General features: G+C 42.1%; 1 protein-coding gene across 1 annotated transcript in view; it reads left to right on the forward strand.

The window, feature by feature from the left end:
* RNF24 (ring finger protein 24) overlaps nucleotides 1-20,566 on the forward strand; it is a 117,151-nt gene extending 96,585 nt beyond the window's left edge. Inside the window, exons 5-6 of the mRNA XM_065921488.1 lie at nucleotides 12,211-12,290; nucleotides 14,575-20,566. Of these exons, the coding sequence (XP_065777560.1) occupies nucleotides 12,211-12,290; nucleotides 14,575-14,713 (219 nt within the window). The 3' untranslated portion in view covers nucleotides 14,714-20,566. The remainder of the gene's footprint in view (nucleotides 1-12,210; nucleotides 12,291-14,574) is intronic.
* Nucleotides 20,567-21,567: the final 1,001 nt, after the last annotated feature.

A 21,567-nucleotide genomic window follows, 5' to 3' on the forward strand; every position in this document is an offset into this window, starting at 1 on the left:
TGGAAGGGACTGCCCGTTGTACTTCAGTTTGGAACAAGAAGGTCAGATCTCTCCTGAGCAGCACAGCCATGTTTAGGTTGTTTTCATAGCTTTCAAAGATTCCAACATTAAATGATACCTCTGAATTGGGAATGCTGCCTTTGCAGATATATGATTATCCTTGTAACTATTCAAGGAAAAGTGTAATAATTATTGTCTACCACCACCATCAAAGAATGTCTATTTAAAAGAAAATCATTTTGGCTAAATTACATAAGCTGTGGGTCATTATCATTGTATGACATTGTCTTCCCCATGTGACTCTCCATTCCCTAGCTCGCATTTGAGGTAAATTTACAGATTGTGTCAGCCTCTTGGAAAATGTCAAATCCTTCCTTCTTGGGCATTTTAGGGATCATGTACTCTGTGAGTACCAGAAAATTATTCTTCTTCCCAGTGTGCTATGGTCCCTAAAAGACATTTTCCCTTGAAGTTTGTTTTATTTATGGGTATAATGTCAACATAAAAAAAAAAAAAAAAAAAAAAACGGAATCATGTATTCCAGGTGGCAAGATTACCAAGATGTCTGTTTCTTCATTTAATTTATCTCAGGAGCAAGGGAACTCACACTATTAAAAAAATTAGGTTAGGTAAGGTAAGTGTTATTCCTTGTTTTGCTTTTATAGCAGTTGAGGTTTAAAAAAGTTGAGGAGAATGGACATATCCTCCAACTTCTGAGTGTGGAGAAAAAAAGGTGGCCTTTTATGTTTTTTAGTCTGGAGCCTTCACATTATGATGCCCCTATTGTACCCACAAACTTGAAGCTTCTGCTGTTCCCCAAGCTGCAAAAATCACTCTGAAATGCCAGCTCCCTTCTATTCTCTGAAGAGCTGTCAGTTAACTCGCCATTGACTAGCGGATTTTTGCCGAAACTAATGCCTGTGGCTGGTGATTTTTATTTTGGCTGGCCAAAAATCAATTCTGTTGTCTCACTAACACTTTGCAGGTTATTACATTCACTAGTTACACCTGACACACCTGTAAAGTCTTCTCCAGCACCACGAGCTTCATTTTCACGTTCCATATCAGAATCAATCACTAAGGTCTTTGGTCATTTTTGTTGGCCTAATATTCATATCTGAATTAGAAGTGTATTCTGAAAAATCATCTTCTGATACACTAGTACATATGTTGCACAGACAACAGAGAAGGTATCTGCATAAAATTTACCAAAAAATTCTTAATTTGAATTCTTAATTCAAAATTTCACAGTGTGTCATTTTTTAAAATTTTACAGTAGTAAACTAGCATTTATAACATACACAAAGTTGGAAGAAAAACCCAACAGAGCAAAATGTGAATGATCATGACAATCATAAGTTGTATAATGAACCCTTGATCAATTTTAAACTGTAACAACTTCACATGGTAATGTTAATTGTATCACTCTCGAAAAATGTATTAATACATCTCTGATCAATAATGTTCAGGTAACAAAAGATGAATTAATATATCTCTAGTCAATAATGTGTTAAGGACCTTTCTGCCTTTTATCATGTAAAACAAATGGACTCAAGTATCTATGCAATGACCAATCAGTAAACATATGTGCCAGCCCGGTTTCTGACAGGGCTGATAGGATCTATTCTTTGACTTCAAAAAATGAAGTGATTTCCTGTCTCATTCTGTAAGGCCAATATCATCTTGATATCAGGACCAGTCAGTGATATCATAAAAAAGAAAAAACTCCAAATCAGTTTCACTTATGAATATATTTGTAAAAATCTTCAACAAACACTAGCAAACCAAAATCAGCAGCATATAAAAAGGATTATATACCATAAATAAATGGAATTTGTCCCAGGAATACAGAGTTGGTTCAACAAAGGAAAATCAGTCAGTGTAATACATCCAACTGATAGAATAAAGGGGTAGGGAGAACACAAGACCACCTGAATAGATGCAGAAAAAGGATTTGACAAAATTCAACATTCTTTTTTGATAAAAATACTCAATAAACTAGGAGCAGAAGGGAACTTCTGCAGCTTGATCAAGGCTTCTATGAAAAACCCACAACTAACATCATACTTATTGAAAGACTGGAAGCTTTTCTTCCTAAGAGGAAATTAGACAAGGATGCCTACTCTAATCGCTTTTATTCAACATTGTACTGGAGGGGTCAAGCCAGAGCAGTTGAACAGGAAAAAGTAGTAAAAGGCATCCAGATTGGAAATTAAGAAGTAAAACTGTATTTGTAGATATGATTTTGTAGCCACAGAAACCCCAAAGGAATCCACCAAAAATCAAGATATAAATGAGTTCAGAAATTTTTCAGAATAAAGATCAGTACACAAAATCAGCTTTGTAGTGGCAATGAACAATCTGAAAATGAAATTAAGAAAACAGTTCCTATTACAATGGCATCAAAAAGGGTAAGATTCCTGGGAATAAATTTGACAAAAGAAAGATGCTCAGACTTGTACACTGAAAACTATAAAACATAATTGAAAGACGTTAAAGAAGACATAAATGAATGGAAAGACATCCTGTATTCATGATTTGGAAGACTTACTATTTGGGGTTTGTTTGTTTTTTTCTGCACTGGATGTCTGCAGGTTTTCTCTAACTGTGGCTCTAACTCTAACTCTGGTTACAGTGCACAGGCATCTAATTGCAATGGATTCCCTTGTGGCAGAGCACGGGCTCTAGAGCGCTCAAATTGTGGTACACAGGCTTAGTTGCCCTGTGGTATGTGGAGTCTTCCCAGACCAGGGATCAAACCTGTGTCCCCTGCATTGGCAGGTAGACTCTTAACCAACTGGACCACCAGGGAAGTCCTTACTATTGTTAAATAGAGAAGCATTCCCCCAAAATATTTACAAAATCAGTACAACTCCTATCAAAATCACAGCTGCCCTTTTTTTGTAGAAATTAACAAGCAGGACTTAAAATTCACATGGAAATGTAACAGTCCCAAATGGCCAAATACAATCTCAAAAATGAAGAGAACTGGAGGATTCACACTTCCCAATATCAGAACTTACCACAAAGCTACAGTATTTAAGACAGTGTGATACAAGCAGATGGATAGACATAAAAATCAATGGAATAGAATTGAGAGTTCAGAAATAAACCGATATATTTATAGTCAATTGATTTTCAACAAGGGTGCCAAGACATTCAATAGGAAAAGAATAGTCTATTCAACAGATGGTGCTGTAGATTGGTTCAAGGTGGTGGAGCAGAAGGACATGTGCTCATCTCCTCCTGCAAGAGCACCAGAATCACAATTAGCTGTTGAACAACCATCTACCGGAGGATGCAGGAACCCACCAAAAATAGATACCCCATGTCCAAAGACAAAGGAGAAGCTGCAACAAGATGGTAAGGAGAGCTGCGGTCACCATAAAATCAAATCCCATACTCGTGGGGTGAGTGACTCACAAACTGGAGAACAGTAATACCAAAGTTCTCCTACTGTTATGAAGGTTCTGAGACCCATGTCAGGCTTCCCAGCCTGGGTTTCTGGCCCAGAAAAACAACTAAGTGAAATGGAGATAGGCAATCTTCTAGAAAAATAATTCAGAATGATAGTGAAGATGATCCACAATCTCAGAAAAAGAATAGAAAAGATGCAAGAAATGTTTACCAAAGACCTACAAGAACTAGAGAATAAACAAACAGAGATGAACAATACACTGGAAGGATCAACAGAAGAATAACTGGGCAGAAGAATGGATAAGTGACCTGGAAGACTGAATGGTGGAAATCACTGCCACAAAGCAGAACATAGGGAAAAAAAAAATGAAGACAGCCTAAGAGACCTCTGGGACAACATTAAATGCACCAACGTTAGCATTATAGAAGTCCCAGAAGGAGAAGACAGAGGAGACTCGAGAAAATATTTGAAGAGCTAATAGCTGAAAACTTCCCTAACATGGAAAAGGAAATAGTCAACCAACGGCAGGAAGCACAGAGAGTCCCAGGCAGGATAAAGCCAAGAAGGAACATACTGAGACACAGTAATCAAACTGACAAAAATTAAAGACAAAATATTAACATCAACAAGGGAAAAACAACAAATAGCATACAAGAGAACTCACATAAGGTTATCAGCTGATTTCTCAACAGAAACTCTATGCCAGAAGGGAATGGCACAATGTATTTAAAGTGATGAAAGGGAAGAACCTACAACCAAGAAGACTCATTCAGATTTGGTGGAAAAATCAGAAGCTTAACAGACAAGCAAAAGTTAAGAGAATTCAGCACCACCAAACCAGTTTTTTAACTAATGCTAAAGCAACTTCTCTAGGCAAGAAACACAAGAAAAGGAAAAGACCTACAAAAAATAAAACAAGAAAATGGTAATAGGATCATACATATTGATAATGACCTTAACTGTAAACGGATTAAACATGCCAACCAAAGGACATAGACTGGCTGGATGGATGAAAACATATGCATGTCATAAGCACTTCCAGTTACCACATCACTCTACTTAATCCCCTAAATTGTATGTAATTATTTTATATTGTTAGGTTAGTCATGTTTCCATTATGGCTTGCAATTGTAATTATCTTTTATTTTTGTCTGGATATTGATTGTGAAAACTAATAAACATCTTTTACTGTAGTGATTATGTAACTGTTATTCACTTAATACCATTAAATCATGACGGTCAAAAAAAAAAAAAAAATAGAACCCTATATCACCAAAATTACCATGTAGTAGAAAAACCTGTAATCACTTTTTAAAATCCAGACGCACATTACTTGGAATTTTTTGAAAAATACAAATACCCAGGTATTGTTTTTTTTTCTCCAAAGCTCTGGATGTGACTCCAATGAACAGCTATCTTTAAAAACAACTGGATTGTATGATGATCTTTTACTTTTATCTAGTTTGTTTCATTTTTCTATTTCATATTCACTATTGCAATTTCATTTAGTTTATGTTTTCCAATTTCTCCTCTGTTCTTTCTCAATATCTAGTACAGTAAGAAGGCTTTTGTATATATATATATATATAGTATATATAATATATACATTTTAAGAAACTTGGGATCTTATTTTTGCCTAGCTAAAAATAATTTTATGACATTTTGGTTTCACTTGTTTGACTAAGTATGAGTAGAATGCTAGATTTCTAATTTATATTCACTTAAAACTTTTATACAGTTCCACTTAGTATTACTGCTAAAGTCTAGGAAGTTTATTATCTTAGTGATTTTTTTTTTTTAATGTGAATGAGGCTTGAAACTTCTAATCCAATTCTGAGAATATAAAAAAAATACTATGTTGTAAAAAAAAAACACAAGAAATTAACATGTGATACAGTATTAACTACAGATTTTGTTCAAATTTCACCAAATTTTATGCTAGTGTCCATTATCTGTTTTCATACCTTATTTAAAATTCCACATTGTATTTAGTTGCATTGAGCAGCTTCAGCTTCATGCAACAAATTCTGATAAATTCTTTTCATTTTTATTCTACTACAAATATTTTTCTAATTTTCCTTGTTATGGCTTCTTAAAAACACCCATCATTTAAAAGTGAACATTTAATTTCCAAATAACATGGGATTTTGTTTAAAGTATTTTTAATATTAATTTCTCATTTGATACTGATTTCTCATTTAAATGTTTTCTTCTCTGCAATCACCCTCTGTTTTTTTAGTCTTTTAACTTTATTGAAGCTTTCAGTGGCTAAGTCAAAGGTCTCTCTTGGTAAATGTCACATTGCACTTGAAAATATGTGTATTTTGAGTATCTTTTGATTTTGATTTCTAACATAATTCTACAGTGATAAGAAAACAGACTGTATGATTTCAATACCTTTAGACCATGAAACTTTTGCACCTTGTTATATGTCTCTGGATATGTTCCAGTGCCTCCTAGTTTATAGTCTATGGGAACTGGAATAGAATTTGTATCCTGCTGTTGTGTGAAAATTGTATAAATCTTAATCATGTTGAATTGGTTCGTAAGGCTTTTCAGGTCTACTACATCCTTCTACTTTTCTGTCTTTTCATTCTATTAATTTTTGAGTGTTTGATATTGAAACTCCAATTAAAATCTTAATTTATCTACTTAAAAAGTAATTATAATATATAGTAGAACTATATGTAACTTTGTATTTTCCAAGTCTCCTGTAAATGTGTTGCCTTACTCCCATAATTTGAAAAAGATAAAGTGGGGAGAACAAATGGTCCTAGTATAACTAGATAACCACACACAAAAGAATGAAATTGGTCATCATATATAACTTTGTGCTCAACTTGCTAATATTTACTCATGTGCAAAGTATTTTTCTTTCCTTGGAAATGAAAGTAAGTCAAAGGATGTTGACTGGATTACATTGATTTAATTATATTATTCTTACTATAGTCAAATAAAAGTTTTTAAAATATTAACTTAGAAGCCATATTGGGGATTTTAACTATAAAAGTTTTTGCAAAAGAAAAAAACGAATGAAATTGGAGCCCTGCTTCACACCATACACAAAATAACTCAAAAATGAATCAAAGACCTAAATGTAACAATTAAAATAACCAAACTCTCAGAAGTAAACATAAATACATATCTTCATGGCTTTGGATTAGACAGTGGTTTCTTAGGTACGACACCGAAAGCACAAGCAGCCAAAGAGCAACCTAGATAAGCTGAACTTCATCAAAGCTTAAAGCGTGTGCGCCTCAAAGAATATTGCCAAGAAAGGAGAGACAAATCTCAGGAGGGAAATACCTGCAAACCTTCTATCTGACAAGTTTGGTATTCAGCATTTATAAATAACTTTTACAACTCAATAATAAAAAGCCTACAAAATAAAAAGATCTGGGACTTTCTTGGTGGTTCAGTGGTTAAGAATCTACCTGCTACTGAGGTTCAAGAGGGAGGGGATATGTGTATACCCACGGCTAATTCACGTTGATGAATGGCGCAAGCCAGCACAACACTGTAAAACAATTACCCTCTGATTAAAAAAATGTTTAATATTTTTTAAAAAAAGAACCCACCTGCCAATGCAGAGGACGTGGGTTCAATCCCTGGTTCCAGGACGATTCCACATGCTGCAGGGCAACTACGCCCATGCACCACAACTACAGGAGCCTATGCTTTCTAGGGCCCATGTGCTGCAACTTCTGAAGCCCACACACCTAAAGCCTGTGCTTCGCAGCATGAGAAGCCAGCACAACGAGAAGCCTATGCATCCCAACAAAGAGTAGCTCCCGCTTGCCATACCTAGGAAAAGCCTACGTGCATCAACAAAAACCCAGCACAGCCATTCATTCACCCATTAATTAAAATTTTAAAAGATCTGCAAACACTTTATCCCAGTATTTTTATCCTAACAGGATCTTTCGTAGAAAAAAAGTTTTTAAATTTGATGAAGTCCAGTTTGCCAATTTTTTTTTTGGTTGCTTTAGGGATCCTATCATACTTCTGGTGCCTCTGGATGTCCAGTTGCTCCAACACCATCTGCTGAAAAGCCATCCTTCTGCCATAGAAACGCTTTTGCACCCTTGTCAAAATCAGTTGGCTATCTCATAAAGGACTTGTGTCTAGAATATATTAAAAAACTCATACAACTCAAAAATAAAAAGAAAAATTACCCAACTAAAAAACTGGCAAAGAATTTGAAAAGACATTTCTTCAAAGAAGGTGTACGAATGGTCAATAAACACATCGTTAGTCATTAGGGCAATCCAGTTCAAACATAAAGTATCTCTTCATACCATCTAGACTGTATATAATCAACAAGATATAATAACCTGAAGATATAGAGGGATTGGGGCCCTCATACACTGCTGATGGGGATGTGAAATGGTTTGGCCACTTTGGAAAACAGTTTAGTAGTTCCTCAAGAACTTAAACAGAGTTACCGTATGACCCAGCAATTCTACTCCTAACTGAAAACTCCAAGAAAATTGAAAACTCTTAACAGATGCTTGTACACTAATGTTTCGAGCAACATTATTCACAATAGCCAAAAGGTAGAAACAACCCAAGTTGCCATCAACAGATGACTGGATAAACAAAGGTGGTATATTCAACATAACAGAATACCATTTTGCCATTAAAATGAGGTGTTGATTCACGCTGCAATATGGATGAGCCATGAAGATGTCATTCTAAGTGAAAGGAGACAGACACAACAGACCACATGTTGTATGATGCCATTTCGTGATTCCAGTCCATTTTGAAATGACCAGAATAAACAAATACATTAAGCCAGGAAATTAATTAGTGGTTACCAGGGGAAAAGGCAGAATGGATAGTGACTGCTTATTTGTTGTTGTTCAGTTGCTAAGTAATGTTCAACTCTTTCCAACCCCATGAACTGCATGCAGCACACCAGGCTTCTCTGTCCTTCACTATCTCCTGGAGTTTGCACAAACTCATGTCCATTAAGTTGGTGATGCTATCCAACCATCTCATTCTCTGTCGCCCCCTTCTCCTCATGCTCTCAATCCTTCCCAGCACCAGGGTCTTTTGCAGTGAGTTGGCTGTTCACATCAGGTGGCCAAAAGTATTAGAGTTTCAGCTTCAGTATCAGTCCTTCTGATGAATATTCAGGGTTGATTTCCTTGAGGACTGACTGGTTTGATCTCCTTGCAGTCCAAGGAAATCTGAAGTCTTCTCCAGCACCACAATTTGAAAGCATCAATTCTTTGGTGCTCAACCTTCTCTACAGTCCAACTCTCACATTTGTACATGACTACTGGAAAAACCATAGCTTTGACTAGATGGACCTTTGTCGGCAAAGTGATGTCTCTGCTTTTTAATATGCTGTCTAGATTTGTTACAGCTTTCCTTCCAAGGAGCAAGCATCTTTTAATTTCATAGCTGCAGTCACCACGTGCAGTGACTTTGGAGCCCCAAAAAATAAAGCCTCTCACTGTTTACACTTTTTCCCTTCTATTTGCCATGAAGTGATAGGGCCGGATGACATGATCTTATTTTTGAAGGTTGAGCTTTAAGCCTGCTTTTTCACTCTCCTCTTTCACCCTCATCAAGAGGCTCTTTAGTTCCTCTTCGCTTTCTGCCTTTGGAGTGGCATCATTATCTGTAAATCTGAGGTAGTTGATATTTCTCCTGGTAATCTTGACTCCAGCTTATGAGTCATCCAACCCAACATTTCACATGATGTTCTCTGCATATAAGTTAAATAAGCAAGGTGACAATACACAGCCTGGATGTATTCTTTTCCCATTTTGAAACAATCTGCTGTTCCATGTCCAGTTCTAACTGTTGCTTCTTGACCTGCGTATAGGTTTCTCGAGAGACAGGTATGGTGGTCTGGTATTCCCATCTCTTTAAGAAATTTCCACAGTTTGTTGTGATATGCACAGTCAAAGGTTTTAGAATAGTCAATGAAGCAGGAGTAGATGTTTTTCTGGAATTCCCTTGCTTTCTCTGTGATCCAGCAAATGTTGGCAATTTGATCTGTGGTTCCTCTGCCTTTTCTAAACCCAGCTTATGCATCTGGAATTTTTTAGTTCATGTACTGCTGAAGCCTAGCTTGAAGGATTTTGAGCGTAACATTGCTAGCATGTATGAGTGTGTTAGTCACTCAGTTGTGTCTGACTATTTGTGACTCCATGAACTGTAGTCCCAGGTTCCTCCGTCCATGGAGTTCTCCAGGCAAGAATACTGGAGTGGGTAGCCATTTCCTTCTCCAGGGAATCTTCCCGACCCAGGTCTCCTGCAATGCAGGAAGATTCTTTACCATCTGAGCCACCAGCTAGCATGTGAAATGAGCACAATTGTACAGTAATTTGAACATTCTTTAGCATTGCCCTTCTTTGGGATTGGAATGAAAACTGACCTTTTCCAGTCCTGTGGCCACTGCTGAGTTTTCCAAATCTGCTGACGTACAAGTTAGATAGTGGTGATGGTTGCACAACTCTGTGAATATATTTAAAAAAAAAAAAATACTGAATTGCTTCCCTGGTGGCACAGACAGTAAAGAATCTGCCTGCAATGCAGGAGACCCAGGTTCAATCCCTGTGTCAGGAAGATCCCCTAAGGAGGAATTGGCAACCCACTCCAGTATCTTGCCTGGAGAAGCCGATGGAAAGAGAAGCCTTATGGGCTACAGTCCATGGGATTGCAAAGAGTCAGACATAACTGAAGTGACTTAGCATGCACTGAATTATATGCTTTACATGGTGAATATTATGGTGTATGAATTATATCTCCATTTTAAAAGAAGGAGTGAGAAAAACAGTCTCGTTGAAATACTGCAGAATAAAGCTCATTTGCAAAGTACAATCTGTAAATTTGTAAAATCAGTTTGACCCTTGAGGGAACTGCTAAGTAGTCAGATCTAAGCTTTTCTCATCATGACTGCCCTTGGCTTTTGGTCACCTTTAGCACTTAACATGTCAGAGTTTATCTTGTTCTTTTTTTCAAGTGACTATGGTTTTAGAATTTTTTTAAAAGAACATAATAGCCATTAATAGTAACTCCATTTGAAAAGGCTACAAATCTAATTTTGGATTCTGGGAAAATAACCAAATAAAAACGAATGACTCATCCAACATCTTGCCCTTTGGTAGGATCAGCACTGAATCTCTACAGGGCAGAGCCAGCAGTCCTCACAGTGTTTTGTTTTTTTTTTCAGAAGGTTATGCCAAGAGGAAAGCTGGATGTTAAGGCCAGAGGACCTGTTCACATAGTGTAGGAGGTGGGAACATCATTCCCCCTTTACAGATGGGAAGCTGAAGCCCAAAAGATCATCCCAAGACCAAAACTGCTAGTTTCTCATCTTTACCCACAGCTTGTTCTTAACCTTCCTCCAGAAAGCAAAAATGGGCTTGAAAATAGTGTTCCCATCACTAAATTTAAATATGAATAAAAACTGGTATCGGTAGAATGCCTTCATACCTCCTCAGGCCTGCCCCCAACCTGAGCTGATGACATGATGACAGTCTCAGGTGGAGGGAGGGAGAGGCACATAATATCCTTACCCTGCAGATGAAGGAACAGAGCTTGAGAGGCATCATGATGGCAGCAGTCACACAGCTTGCATGTCCAAACCAAGGCCAGCCATCTGTCCTGCTTTCCTCCCTCCTCTCGTGCTGTCTCAGCAGTAATCCAAATCTGATGAGACACTTATCCATTCTCCTCCTCCTGTGAAGGTCTTGTCTGCTATATACACAAGGCCCCGAGAGTTCCGTGGAGAAGGGTGATGGAAGACCAACATTCATAGCACTGGCCACACGGCACAAAGAGCCACATGTCCTGTCACAAAATCTCAGAATATTGGATTACATATTATAGGTTAAGAAATTGGTGTCAGGGAGGCTGGTCAGCAGTCTGGACAAGAAATGGTGATGGTTTAACCAGGATCCTTGGAGATGGACAGGGAAGCAAGCAGGGAGGAGTTCAAGCTTTGGGCAAATGAAAGTGTTTACAGACCTGGATCCTCAGCCAGGCCTGGCCACTCACCAACTGCATTGCCTCTAGGCAACATGGTTACTGCTCTGCGTTTCTGTTTCCCCATCTGTAAATTGAGTAAGTGGGACGATACTTGGTGTCCCTTGGCACTGTTAAGTGCTCAAGAAGTAGTAGTTGGAACCCATCATCTGGTTTGAATAAGGCTTCTTTCCAAGCAGTTGAGGCTAGCCACCTATCAGAGCAATCCTGGCCCCATCTGCACATTTTCCTAAGTTTAAATTCAGTGACTCTTGAGTCACTTTTTATGTGACAAAGACAGACACTGACAGGACAGTGTCAGAGTAAGTGACCCCAGGAACTACAGGAAGCGCATTACTGAAGGCTGGGCTATGGCCACATGATGAAGAGCAGAAAGAGGAGAGCCCCAGCACCCTCAGGATCCGAGCAGTCCTTTCAGGGGCTCTACTGCTGAGTAGGCAGAGCATTTCCTACAGAAAGTCAGCTCCTGGGCACAGCACAGAAAATTAATTTATGTTCAGTCTATCTGATATGAAGAAACCTAAGTCAGACTCTTCCGATGGACTGAAGGAACCTGCCCCTTGCTTCCTGTCCTCTCCCATCTGCCCTCAAGTTTTGAGATATGTGCAGGAAGAGCAGGAGACTCTTCTTCAGAAGGCCTTGCCCATTTGATCCTGTTTCTTTCACTCAAACACTTGTGGGATACTGGAAGTCCCTTCAAATGCCCGGGTCTCAGGGGCCTGCACTTTACATTGGCCTGGGGAGTGACTTAGCAGATACTTTGCCTCATCTGCAAATCTGTCTTTCAGCTCTGTGCAGTGTGTCTAGAAGACTTCAAGCCTCGAGATGAGTTGGGGATCTGTCCGTGTAAGCATGCCTTCCACAGAAAGTGAGTATTGGCATGGCATTATTTAAGAGGACCTGAGCTTGAGGCACATTGACCAGCTCACCCGGGCTTGGAGCTGTGCCGGACAAGCTTGATGACTCATGACTGGTTTATGATGGAGAAAGCTGGTGGCGTGTGTGTGTGTGTGTGTGTGTGCCGGACAAGCTTGATGACTCATGACTGGTTTATGATGGAGAAAGCTGGTGGCGTGTGTGTGTGTGTGTGTGTGTGTGTGTGTGTGTGCCGGACAAGCTTGATGACTCATGACTGGTTTATGATGGAGAAAGCTGGTGGCGTGTGTGTGTGTGTGTGTGTGTGTGTGTGTGTGTGTGTGTGTGCTTGGAGCTGTGCCGGACAAGCTTGATGACTCATGACTGGTTTATGATGGAGAAAGCTGGTGGCGTTTGTGTGTGTGTGTGTGTGTGTGTGTGTGCTTGGAGCTGTGCCGGACAAGCTTGATGACTCATGACTGGTTTATGATGGAGAAAGCTGGTGGCGTGTGTGTGTGTGTGTGTGTGTGTGTGTGTGTGTGTGTGCGCGTGCTTGGAGCTGTGCCGGACAAGCTTGATGACTCATGACTGGTTTATGATGGAGAAAGCTGGTGGCGTTTGTGTGTGTGTGTGTTTGTGTGTGTGTGTGTGTGTGTGTGTGTGTGTGTGTGCGCGTGCTTGGAGCTGTGCCGGACAAGCTTGATGACTCATGACTGGTTTATGATGGAGAAAGCTGGTGGCGTTTGTGTGTGTGTGTGTGTGTGTGTGTGTGTGTGTGTGTGTGTGTGTGTGTGTGCTTGGAGCTGTGCCGGACAAGCTTGATGACTCATGACTGGTTTATGATGGAGAAAGCTGGTGGCGTGTGTGTGTGTGTGTGTGTGTGTGTGTGTGTGTGCGCGTGCGTGCTTGGAGCTGTGCCGGACAAGCTTGATGACTCATGACTGGTTTATGATGGAGAAAGCTGGTGGCGTTTGTGTGTGTGTGTGTGTGTGTGTGTGTGTGTGTGTGTGTGTGTGTGTGTGTGTGCTTGGAGCTGTGCCGGACAAGCTTGATGACTCATGACTGGTTTATGATGGAGAAAGCTGGTGGCGTTTGTATTTGTGTGTGTGTGTGTGTGTGTGTGTGTGTGTGTGTGTGTGTGTGCTTGGAGCTGTGCCGGACAAGCTTGATGACTCATGACTGGTTTATGATGGAGAAAGCTGGTGGCGTGTGTGTGTGTGTGTGTGTGTGTGTGTGTGTGTGTGCGCGTGCGTGCTTGGAGCTGTGCCGGACAAGCTTGATGACTCATGACTGGTTTATGATGGAGAAAGCTGGTGGCGTTTGTATTTGTGTGTGTGTGTGTGTGTGTGTGTGTGTGTGTGTGTGTGTGTGCTTGGAGCTGTGCCGGACAAGCTTGATGACTCATGACTGGTTTATGATGGAGAAAGCTGGTGGCGTGTGTGTCTGTGTGTGTGTGTGTGTGCGCGCGCGCTTGGAGCTGTGCCGGACAAGCTTGATGACTCATGACTGGTTTATGATGGAGAAAGCTGGTGGCGTTTGTATTTGTGTGTGTGTGTGTGTGTGTGTGTGTGTGTGTGTGTGTGCGTGCTTGGAGCTGTGCCGGACAAGCTTGATGACTCATGACTGGTTTATGATGGAGAAAGCTGGTGGCGTTTGTATTTGTGTGTGTGTGTGTGTGTGTGTGTGTGTGTGTGTGTAAGAGAGAAAGAGACAGACATTAGGAGGGATCAGGGTAATGGCAATGTGACTACCAAGGCAGGACTTAAGGCAAGAGTCAGACAAGCCCATACCTCCTTGGAGACCCAGGCTATAAAAAGCTATTTTACTGGAACTTTTCAATAAGAATTTCCTTTCCTAAAAGTTTATTTTAATCAAAACCATAATTATTTTAAATCAAAATAAATGTCAATGTAAGTAGTAGTGTAGGACTATCTCTTCCCCCTTCCTACAGACATGTTTAATATTCCTCCCTCCCTTACAATTTTATGTTTTGTATGTATACTAGAAAACTTGATTCCTCCTCCTTCCCACCACCCTCTTCAGTGTACCTCGTTCTTTAAGAAGTCATGAATGACTGAGGATATATGCTGACTGTAGCTTCTGGAAAACTGGAGTCTCTGGTTCCTCCAGAGAATGAAATGCATTCTCCACCCAGTGGTACAACTCTTCAGGACCTGGGTGTTCACTCCACTCCCCAGATCTGGGTTTCCAAAATGTTCAGCATGTGAGGTGTGTGGGCAGGTGGTGCCACAAACACAGGACTGACATCTTGCCTCTTGTGGTGTCTCATTCTGCAGGTGCCTTATTAAATGGCTGGAAGTTCGCAAAGTATGTCCACTGTGCAACATGCCAGTTCTGCAGCTGGCCCAGTTGCACAGTAAGCAGGACCGTGGACCCCTACAGGGACCCCTCCCCGGGGCAGAGAACATTGTATAGCTCACCACAAGGATCAAACTGTTGCAGGATCTGGGAGGAGCACAGCTGGGAGGAACACAAGTGGTCTCTGTGTTGGCTGCTCTACCTAGGGCGCCAGCTGCTGCTTCCTTTGTCTCATGAAGAACTCTCGGGCCAGCCAGGCTGGGAACCCAGACTTCTGGGTCTTGTGACAACCAAAGTGCTCTGACACTACCCCGTGCCAAGAGGAACAGATGAGCCCACGATCTGGTTCAAGAAACCTCATGAGGATCTCTTGCTAACTCCATTACATTCTGTCTCCCAGACACTCATCTCCACGCCAAGGTGAATCTTTACCAACCAGAAGGGAAGACAAACGCAAGTGTTCCAGAGGGGAACTGAAGGCAGGTCTTTAAAGCCCCTACTCTCCCCCCCACACACACACCCTGGGGACACATGAGCTTCTCTGCAAACCCTGCACACCTTTGTAGCAGCAAACCCTCCCAGCAGCCTCTAAGCCAAGTGAAAACAGCAGTTACCTCAGCCCAAGCACAACCGGTTGCAATGCTGGAGGCAGTGCCAACAAGGCTATTCACATTATGTCCCTTGATAAGGCCATCTTGGCACCCCAGGGGCTTGGTTACAACAAAGCAGCAGTACCTGCCACCACTGATTCTTCCTCAAGTTCACAACATTTGCTTATCAAATCATCTGAGCTAAAAACAGTAGATGTGCTTGGAAAGGTCTGGTCAAAAGCCATTTCCTCATATTTCCCCTCCTACTCACCAATGAGGCACAGCCAAGCCACCATCAGGAGCCCCAGCAGTGGATGGGTCTCTGAGCCCATGCTGTCCCTGTATGACCCGAGGGCCCCAGGGTGCTGCCCACATCCCCATATATACAATGTGGTTCCAGTGTAGCTGCTAGTCTTGGCCCACTGCCCCCGTAGGAAGCTGCTGTGAGCCCTTCACATGGCTCCGAGGAGGAGCATCTCTCTGATAATGGCGAGTCCTCCTGGCCTTGCTGAGCTGAGGAGGATGCTAACCCCTTGCCTCTCCCTGTCCTGCCCTCTGTTCTCTTCCCTCCCTTCCCTTCCCTATCTCTGTTTCTCCTCAAGAGAAAATGCCTGTTATTGACATTTTAACTATTTAAAGCATCCCAGATAAGATCCCTATGGAATTCTGAAGCCAGGGATGCACTTGCAATTGTAAATAGTTTTCAGGAAGCTCCTGCAGGGCTATTCATCATTGGCGTGTGCCTCAGTATTGACTTAACGATAACTGACTGTCGTTATAGGAGAAAAACGCATGCTGCTCTTTGGTTCTTTCTGTCTTACTTTTCTAGAAATGACTCAGAGTCTAGCAGGATTCATGACTACTTTATAAGTTCACTATGTGAAGCAGCACTGGGTCAGACAGAAAGTTCTTTTCCACAGCCCTGCTCTCCACCTCCTTCCATCATAGAGGTGGACTCCTCATCAACAGCGCTGCCTCTGTTCCACCCCACAGGTGTGAATAGGGGCAGTTTCTCATTGGAAATACAGCGTGTATGACATGGAGCGAGGGGGGAGGAAACTTTGTTCATGGAATGTCTCCAGGAATATTTTTGGAATCCAGCCTCTGCTGTCTTAGGATGGGAGAGGGAACCTATCCTTGGCTCAGATGGCTGGGATCAGATGAGGAGGAAAATTCCCATTACCCTAGAAAAGTGCTGGGCAGAATCCAGTTTGGAAAATTACAAATCCATTGGTCAGAATTGGCTGTACCCTATGTGACCTATTTGTGGTATGCCAACTGGACTGCTTCTTTAAACAGGGCAAGGGAAGTGTGGAATATTTTTATATGAAAGCCTTATTAGCCTGTCTGGCACCCATGAAAAGAACTATTTGTACACTCCTATTTTCACCGTTTCTGCATTCACTATTTGTAGCACAATAGAGTTGAATGCTGGAAAGCACTGTTTACAGTAAAATGTTTTCAGTGACCAATGTCAGAGGTAGGCTTGCTTCTGGACTTGCCTCAGTAATAGCCAACACTCACCATTTTCATGTAACAGCCTTGGGACAAATGTCACATCTTCGTTATGGAGTTCCAATAGGAAAAAGAATTTTTCCTTTCAGAGGAGGAATCTTGTGCTCTGTGCTTGCAAATTATTTTCATCTCACAGGTTTCATAGGATTTCAGTTTGTCAGCACCAAGAAAACAAACTCATGAAGTCCCTGTATTTGTAGTAATCTCAGCATTTGTGAATATGGAGGGCTTTTAAAAACTCAGGTCTTCCAGTAAGGGGGGGCTTGACACTGAAGTGTTGTGTTCACTCTGCTAGTAGTCATCTGCTCTTTCCTGGCTTAGTGTCCTACTGAAACATGGCCAGTGTCACCTGGTCAGTGTCACTCATGAGTTCTCATGCTTCTTAACAACACAAGTGTTTGCGCCGCACATCTAGGTCCTCCTCCAGGACTTAACTGGGCTGCACTGCTGTAACCGAGTGGCCAGGGTTTAACTTACTTCTTCCTTTAATTGATTAAAATCAGGTTTGTGTGAGGGACAAGGTTAAATTCCCATTATTAAGGAAGTTAAAGATTCCTTAATACTCTTTGATCAGGCTCACACCTCACAGTGAGACAGTGAGGCTGCCCTGTCCAGATCTATTTCCATTAATCTGTGTGAGGACTCTGGTCCACTTTTGGGCCGCTGGCAGGTGACATGGTTTTTTAACTTGGTCTTAACATGTCTTAAGCAGCCCAGAGTTGGGTGTGGCTTGTGTACCATGGGCTAGAGGAGCAGAACTTAGCCTCAACTCGACTCCACGGGTGGGTCAATCATTATCTAGTTGTTACTAGGGGTGCAGCTGACTTCAGCTGGCTGCAGGAATAGGAAACAAAACCAGCTTAACCTGATTCCTGGCTGAGCAGGTACAGAGATTTGGTCAGGCCAAGAAAGTAATGGTCAGATAGGAGCAGGTGGCCCATGGGGAGTTCTGGGCTGAGGGATACTGAGGACCTCCCACCATGGCTAAATGCCCTGTTCTTAACAAAGATCCTTTCTTTCCACATCCCTATTCCAAAGCCTATCATCTTCATGGCCTGATTCCACTCCAAGTTACTTTGAACAACTATAGTAACTGTTTCTGAAAGGTTTTCTGGAAATTATGCAATGCACACAGGGAGACATCCCCAGAACTCTGGACAAAAAGCTGCTCAGGTTTTTTCAGTAACCCCCTTGCCACTCACTAGCCATGTGCCTTTCTACTAGCCTCTCAAAGCCTGCTTCCTTAGCTGCTCACCCAGGAATGTGTACTAAGGGTGCCCCCACCAGCCCTTATGGGGATTGACTACCATGTCTGGAGCCCAGCAGGCAGGCCTGGGGAGTCATAGGAGCTGGTGCTACTAGGTGACATCATCATGCTGGCCACATGTTGTTCTGATAGAAACCACCACAGCTGAGAGCCTCCTGAGATTTAGGGGCTCTCCGCTGAGCCCCAGTTCACCTGGCTCCCTCCCCTTTCCCCTCCTTATCTGCCTCAGTCACTTCCATTTACCTTTGCCCACTGTGCTCCTCAATGTGGTTTCACTCAGTGCTGAATATTCCTTCTAAATTCTTTGAATAGGTAATCCCTTCCACGTGGTTCACAAATCATAGTTACGTTGTCCTTGCATTCCCGGACTCCAGTAAGCCAAGTTTCCCACCCCTATGAGTACACACTATTAGTTGGTTCCCTGTGAACCTTCCGGAGTTTGTTCATGCATATACAACCAAGTACACACACATGTACATGTATGTAGGTATGTGTGTGTTTATGTATATATATATATACACAGCTGACTCTTTTAACAACACAGGTTAGGGGTGCTGACACCCTGTACGGCCTGCATATAACTTTAACAGTCAGCTATCCACATCTGTGGTTCTGCATCTGTGGATTCAACCAACCTTGGACCGTGTATAATGTATTTATTGAAAAAAATCCATGTGTAAGTAGACCTGAGTTCAAATCCATCTTGTTCAAGAATCAACTGTATGTGTGTAATTTTTTTCTTTTTCCACGTATGTAATACCAGACAAGTACTACTCAAGGACCATTCCTAGTCATGTGGGAAGACCCATCCCAGAAGTCAGAATATCTATAAGAGCTGAGCCCAGAATTGGGGGATATTTTTGGAATCACATTCCTTTTGAATAAGGCATATTTTCCACTGATTGCAGCATGATGAAATCTTCGTTTCCTATACAAATCGAACTATAGTCCCTCCCTGACCCTAACCACAGATGCCTAAATAACAAGAGAGCACAACCTTTTTTTTTTTCCTCCTTTTTCTCCTTCCCCAATGTGGGATATGGGATCTAGTTCCCGGACCAGGAATTGAACCCAGGCCCCCAGCACTGGGAGAGCGAGGTCTTAGCAACTGGACCACCAGGGAAGTCCCCAGCCTGTGTCTGAGTCTGTGACAGGACACGCCAGAGCAGCAGCAGCACAGGCTGCAGGCGCGCCCCAGTCCCCAACCCAGTTTCCAGTAAGGACCAACAGCCCAGCAGTGACATCTGGCTACAACTGTCACGGTTTCTTAGGCAAAGCTATGTTTCTGAAGCAGGAGTTGGAGAAGCAGAAGGCTGAGCAATTCTTTTTGTGGGGCAGATGTCTCAAATGTTGCTAAGCAAATAGGTGGTCAGCTGCCTCATGGCTGAATGTCCATGTTCAAGTTTCATGAACCTATTCCCTTTCCCTCCCCACTCTATGCACACACTGAAAAGCAAATGTTCCCACAGAATCTTCTCGCCCAACATTTTTTTCCCATCAACGAGAAATTACCCCACCAACAGTTTTTCTAAAAAGTTCATTCTTCCCTCTTCAGGAGATCAGAGTTAAAGCTACTTCCTCCAGGCAGCCCTTGGGGGGCGGGCCAGGGACCTGTGCCTCTTATTCTTTACCCACCTCCCCAGTACCCTGCCACCCACAGCAGCAGCCCAGGGATTCCCTGGATTAAAAGTGTAACTTAAGCCTGTGACCAGAAATTTGGAAAGGAACTATGTGTGAAACCACCTTCTATCGATGAACCTCTTTCATTATTAGTATTTAGGAATTTGAGCAAAGGAGATGAATGTGTCTAAATTCTGATGAAATCTGCAGTTGATAACTGGAAAATGCTGGGCCACATTCCTTTAGTATATAAGATTAATGAAGGCTCCCGTGTGCCACACAATGTGCTTCCATTTGATTGGAACATGAGGAGGAAAATAGAGGGGCTTATTCAGTAAATCTGTTATTATTCCAGTTTAGCTTCAGAGCCTGAATTGTTGTTGCAAGATGCAGAGTTTTATTCCACTTTTAGACCAAGCATCAGCATATGTGGCTTATCAACCCAGAACTCACTTCTGTGGCTATTCCCTGCCCCAGAGACACATACCTACCAGTGTCAAGGGCCTTGACTACACTTCGATGAAGCCCCTTGCAGTTCCCTGAGCTAGTACAAGCCTGGAAAATCTGCATCTCGGGCCGGGTGCACACCATCCCTCCATCCATCCTTCCCTCTAAGGCCTAGAACAGAAGAGTAAGACGGGGCTAGTGTTTCTTTCCTGATGATAGCTGTCTTCCAAGAAAGTGTTCCTGAACTGTCCTCTCTTGGTCTCTTGACAGATCTTTGCCAGAAAGAGGGGATATTAGTCTTGGAGTTTTAAGCCCAGTGGGGCTTATTCACTAGATATTGTATAACTCCTTCAAAAAAGAGTTTATGAAACACTGAGCTTCAGGTTTCATAGACATGTTTGTACACTATGAATTCTGCAGCAGAATATTTTTAAACATTCGCAGTTTTTTTATAAGCTATATATTTTTGTATATTTAATTGCTATTTTAAAATTTTAATGCATTTTGCTAATTACTCGTTTAAAAAATAAAACATGCATGTAATTGACTTAAATGTAAATAAAAAGCAGATTTTAAAAATACTTTGTGCTGAGCACATACATACCCTTGGTCACCCACATCCCATTTAAGCCCATGTGGCAAGAGCTGAAAAGTCAAGGTAAGTGCTTCCGAACAAATGGGAATTGATCACCAGCAACAGGTGACTGACAGAGGAGCCAGCCTGTCTCCTTGTGGTATGGGGTGCCAGTCAGGGCTGAGCAGTAGAGCATCAGGCCACAGCAAGGGAGAAGGCAGAGAGGTCAAGGGCTCCCTGCCACCCCTGGCCTCAGCTCCGGAGATGTGGGGGGACACAGTCAAGCAGTCTCCCAAATATGGACGCCAGTACTCAGGAGGGTTGCAGTGGTGGAACCAGCCCACACCTCACTCCTCTAGCTATATCCCAGGCCTGGAAATACCAACTATTCTGCTGGAGGAGAAACAAAATCTCAGTCCAAAGTCATCCTGTGGCAGCTACTGTTTCCACTCACCAACCCTCACTCACTAGGACCTCTGCACAGCTCAGCTTTGGCTCCACAGATTCAGGGAAACTGCTCCCCTCATGGCCATCCATGACTACAACCAAATCTTTGCCAACTCTGAAACCTCCTCCTAGTGCGGGTGCCTGAAGGGCTCCTCTCCCCTCCAGTCTCCTGAGCAACAGGCCCCCTGTGCTAGTCCCCTCTTCAGTGTTCTTTGCAGCCCTTTCCTTCTCTGTCCATCTCTTGTTATTCTCACTCTACCTTGGGATTCACTAAATTCCCACCTACATGCACATCATTGTCAGGTCTACTGTCTCCAACCTAAATATCCAGCGGCCTATTTGGCATCAAAATTCAGGCAGCCCAAGATTAAGTCCCCCCAGCAAGCCTAAGTGCCCTCACAGAACCTCCTTCCCCCACTTCCAATCGCCACATCTCTAAACCCACTAAAGCATCTCTCTCTACCTGACCATACACTGCTCCCATCTTGGGCTGGCCAGCTTCCTTTCCCAC

Source organism: Muntiacus reevesi, chromosome 2, assembly GCF_963930625.1.
Source record: "Muntiacus reevesi chromosome 2, mMunRee1.1, whole genome shotgun sequence".
Taxonomy (NCBI): Eukaryota; Metazoa; Chordata; class Mammalia; order Artiodactyla; family Cervidae; genus Muntiacus; species Muntiacus reevesi.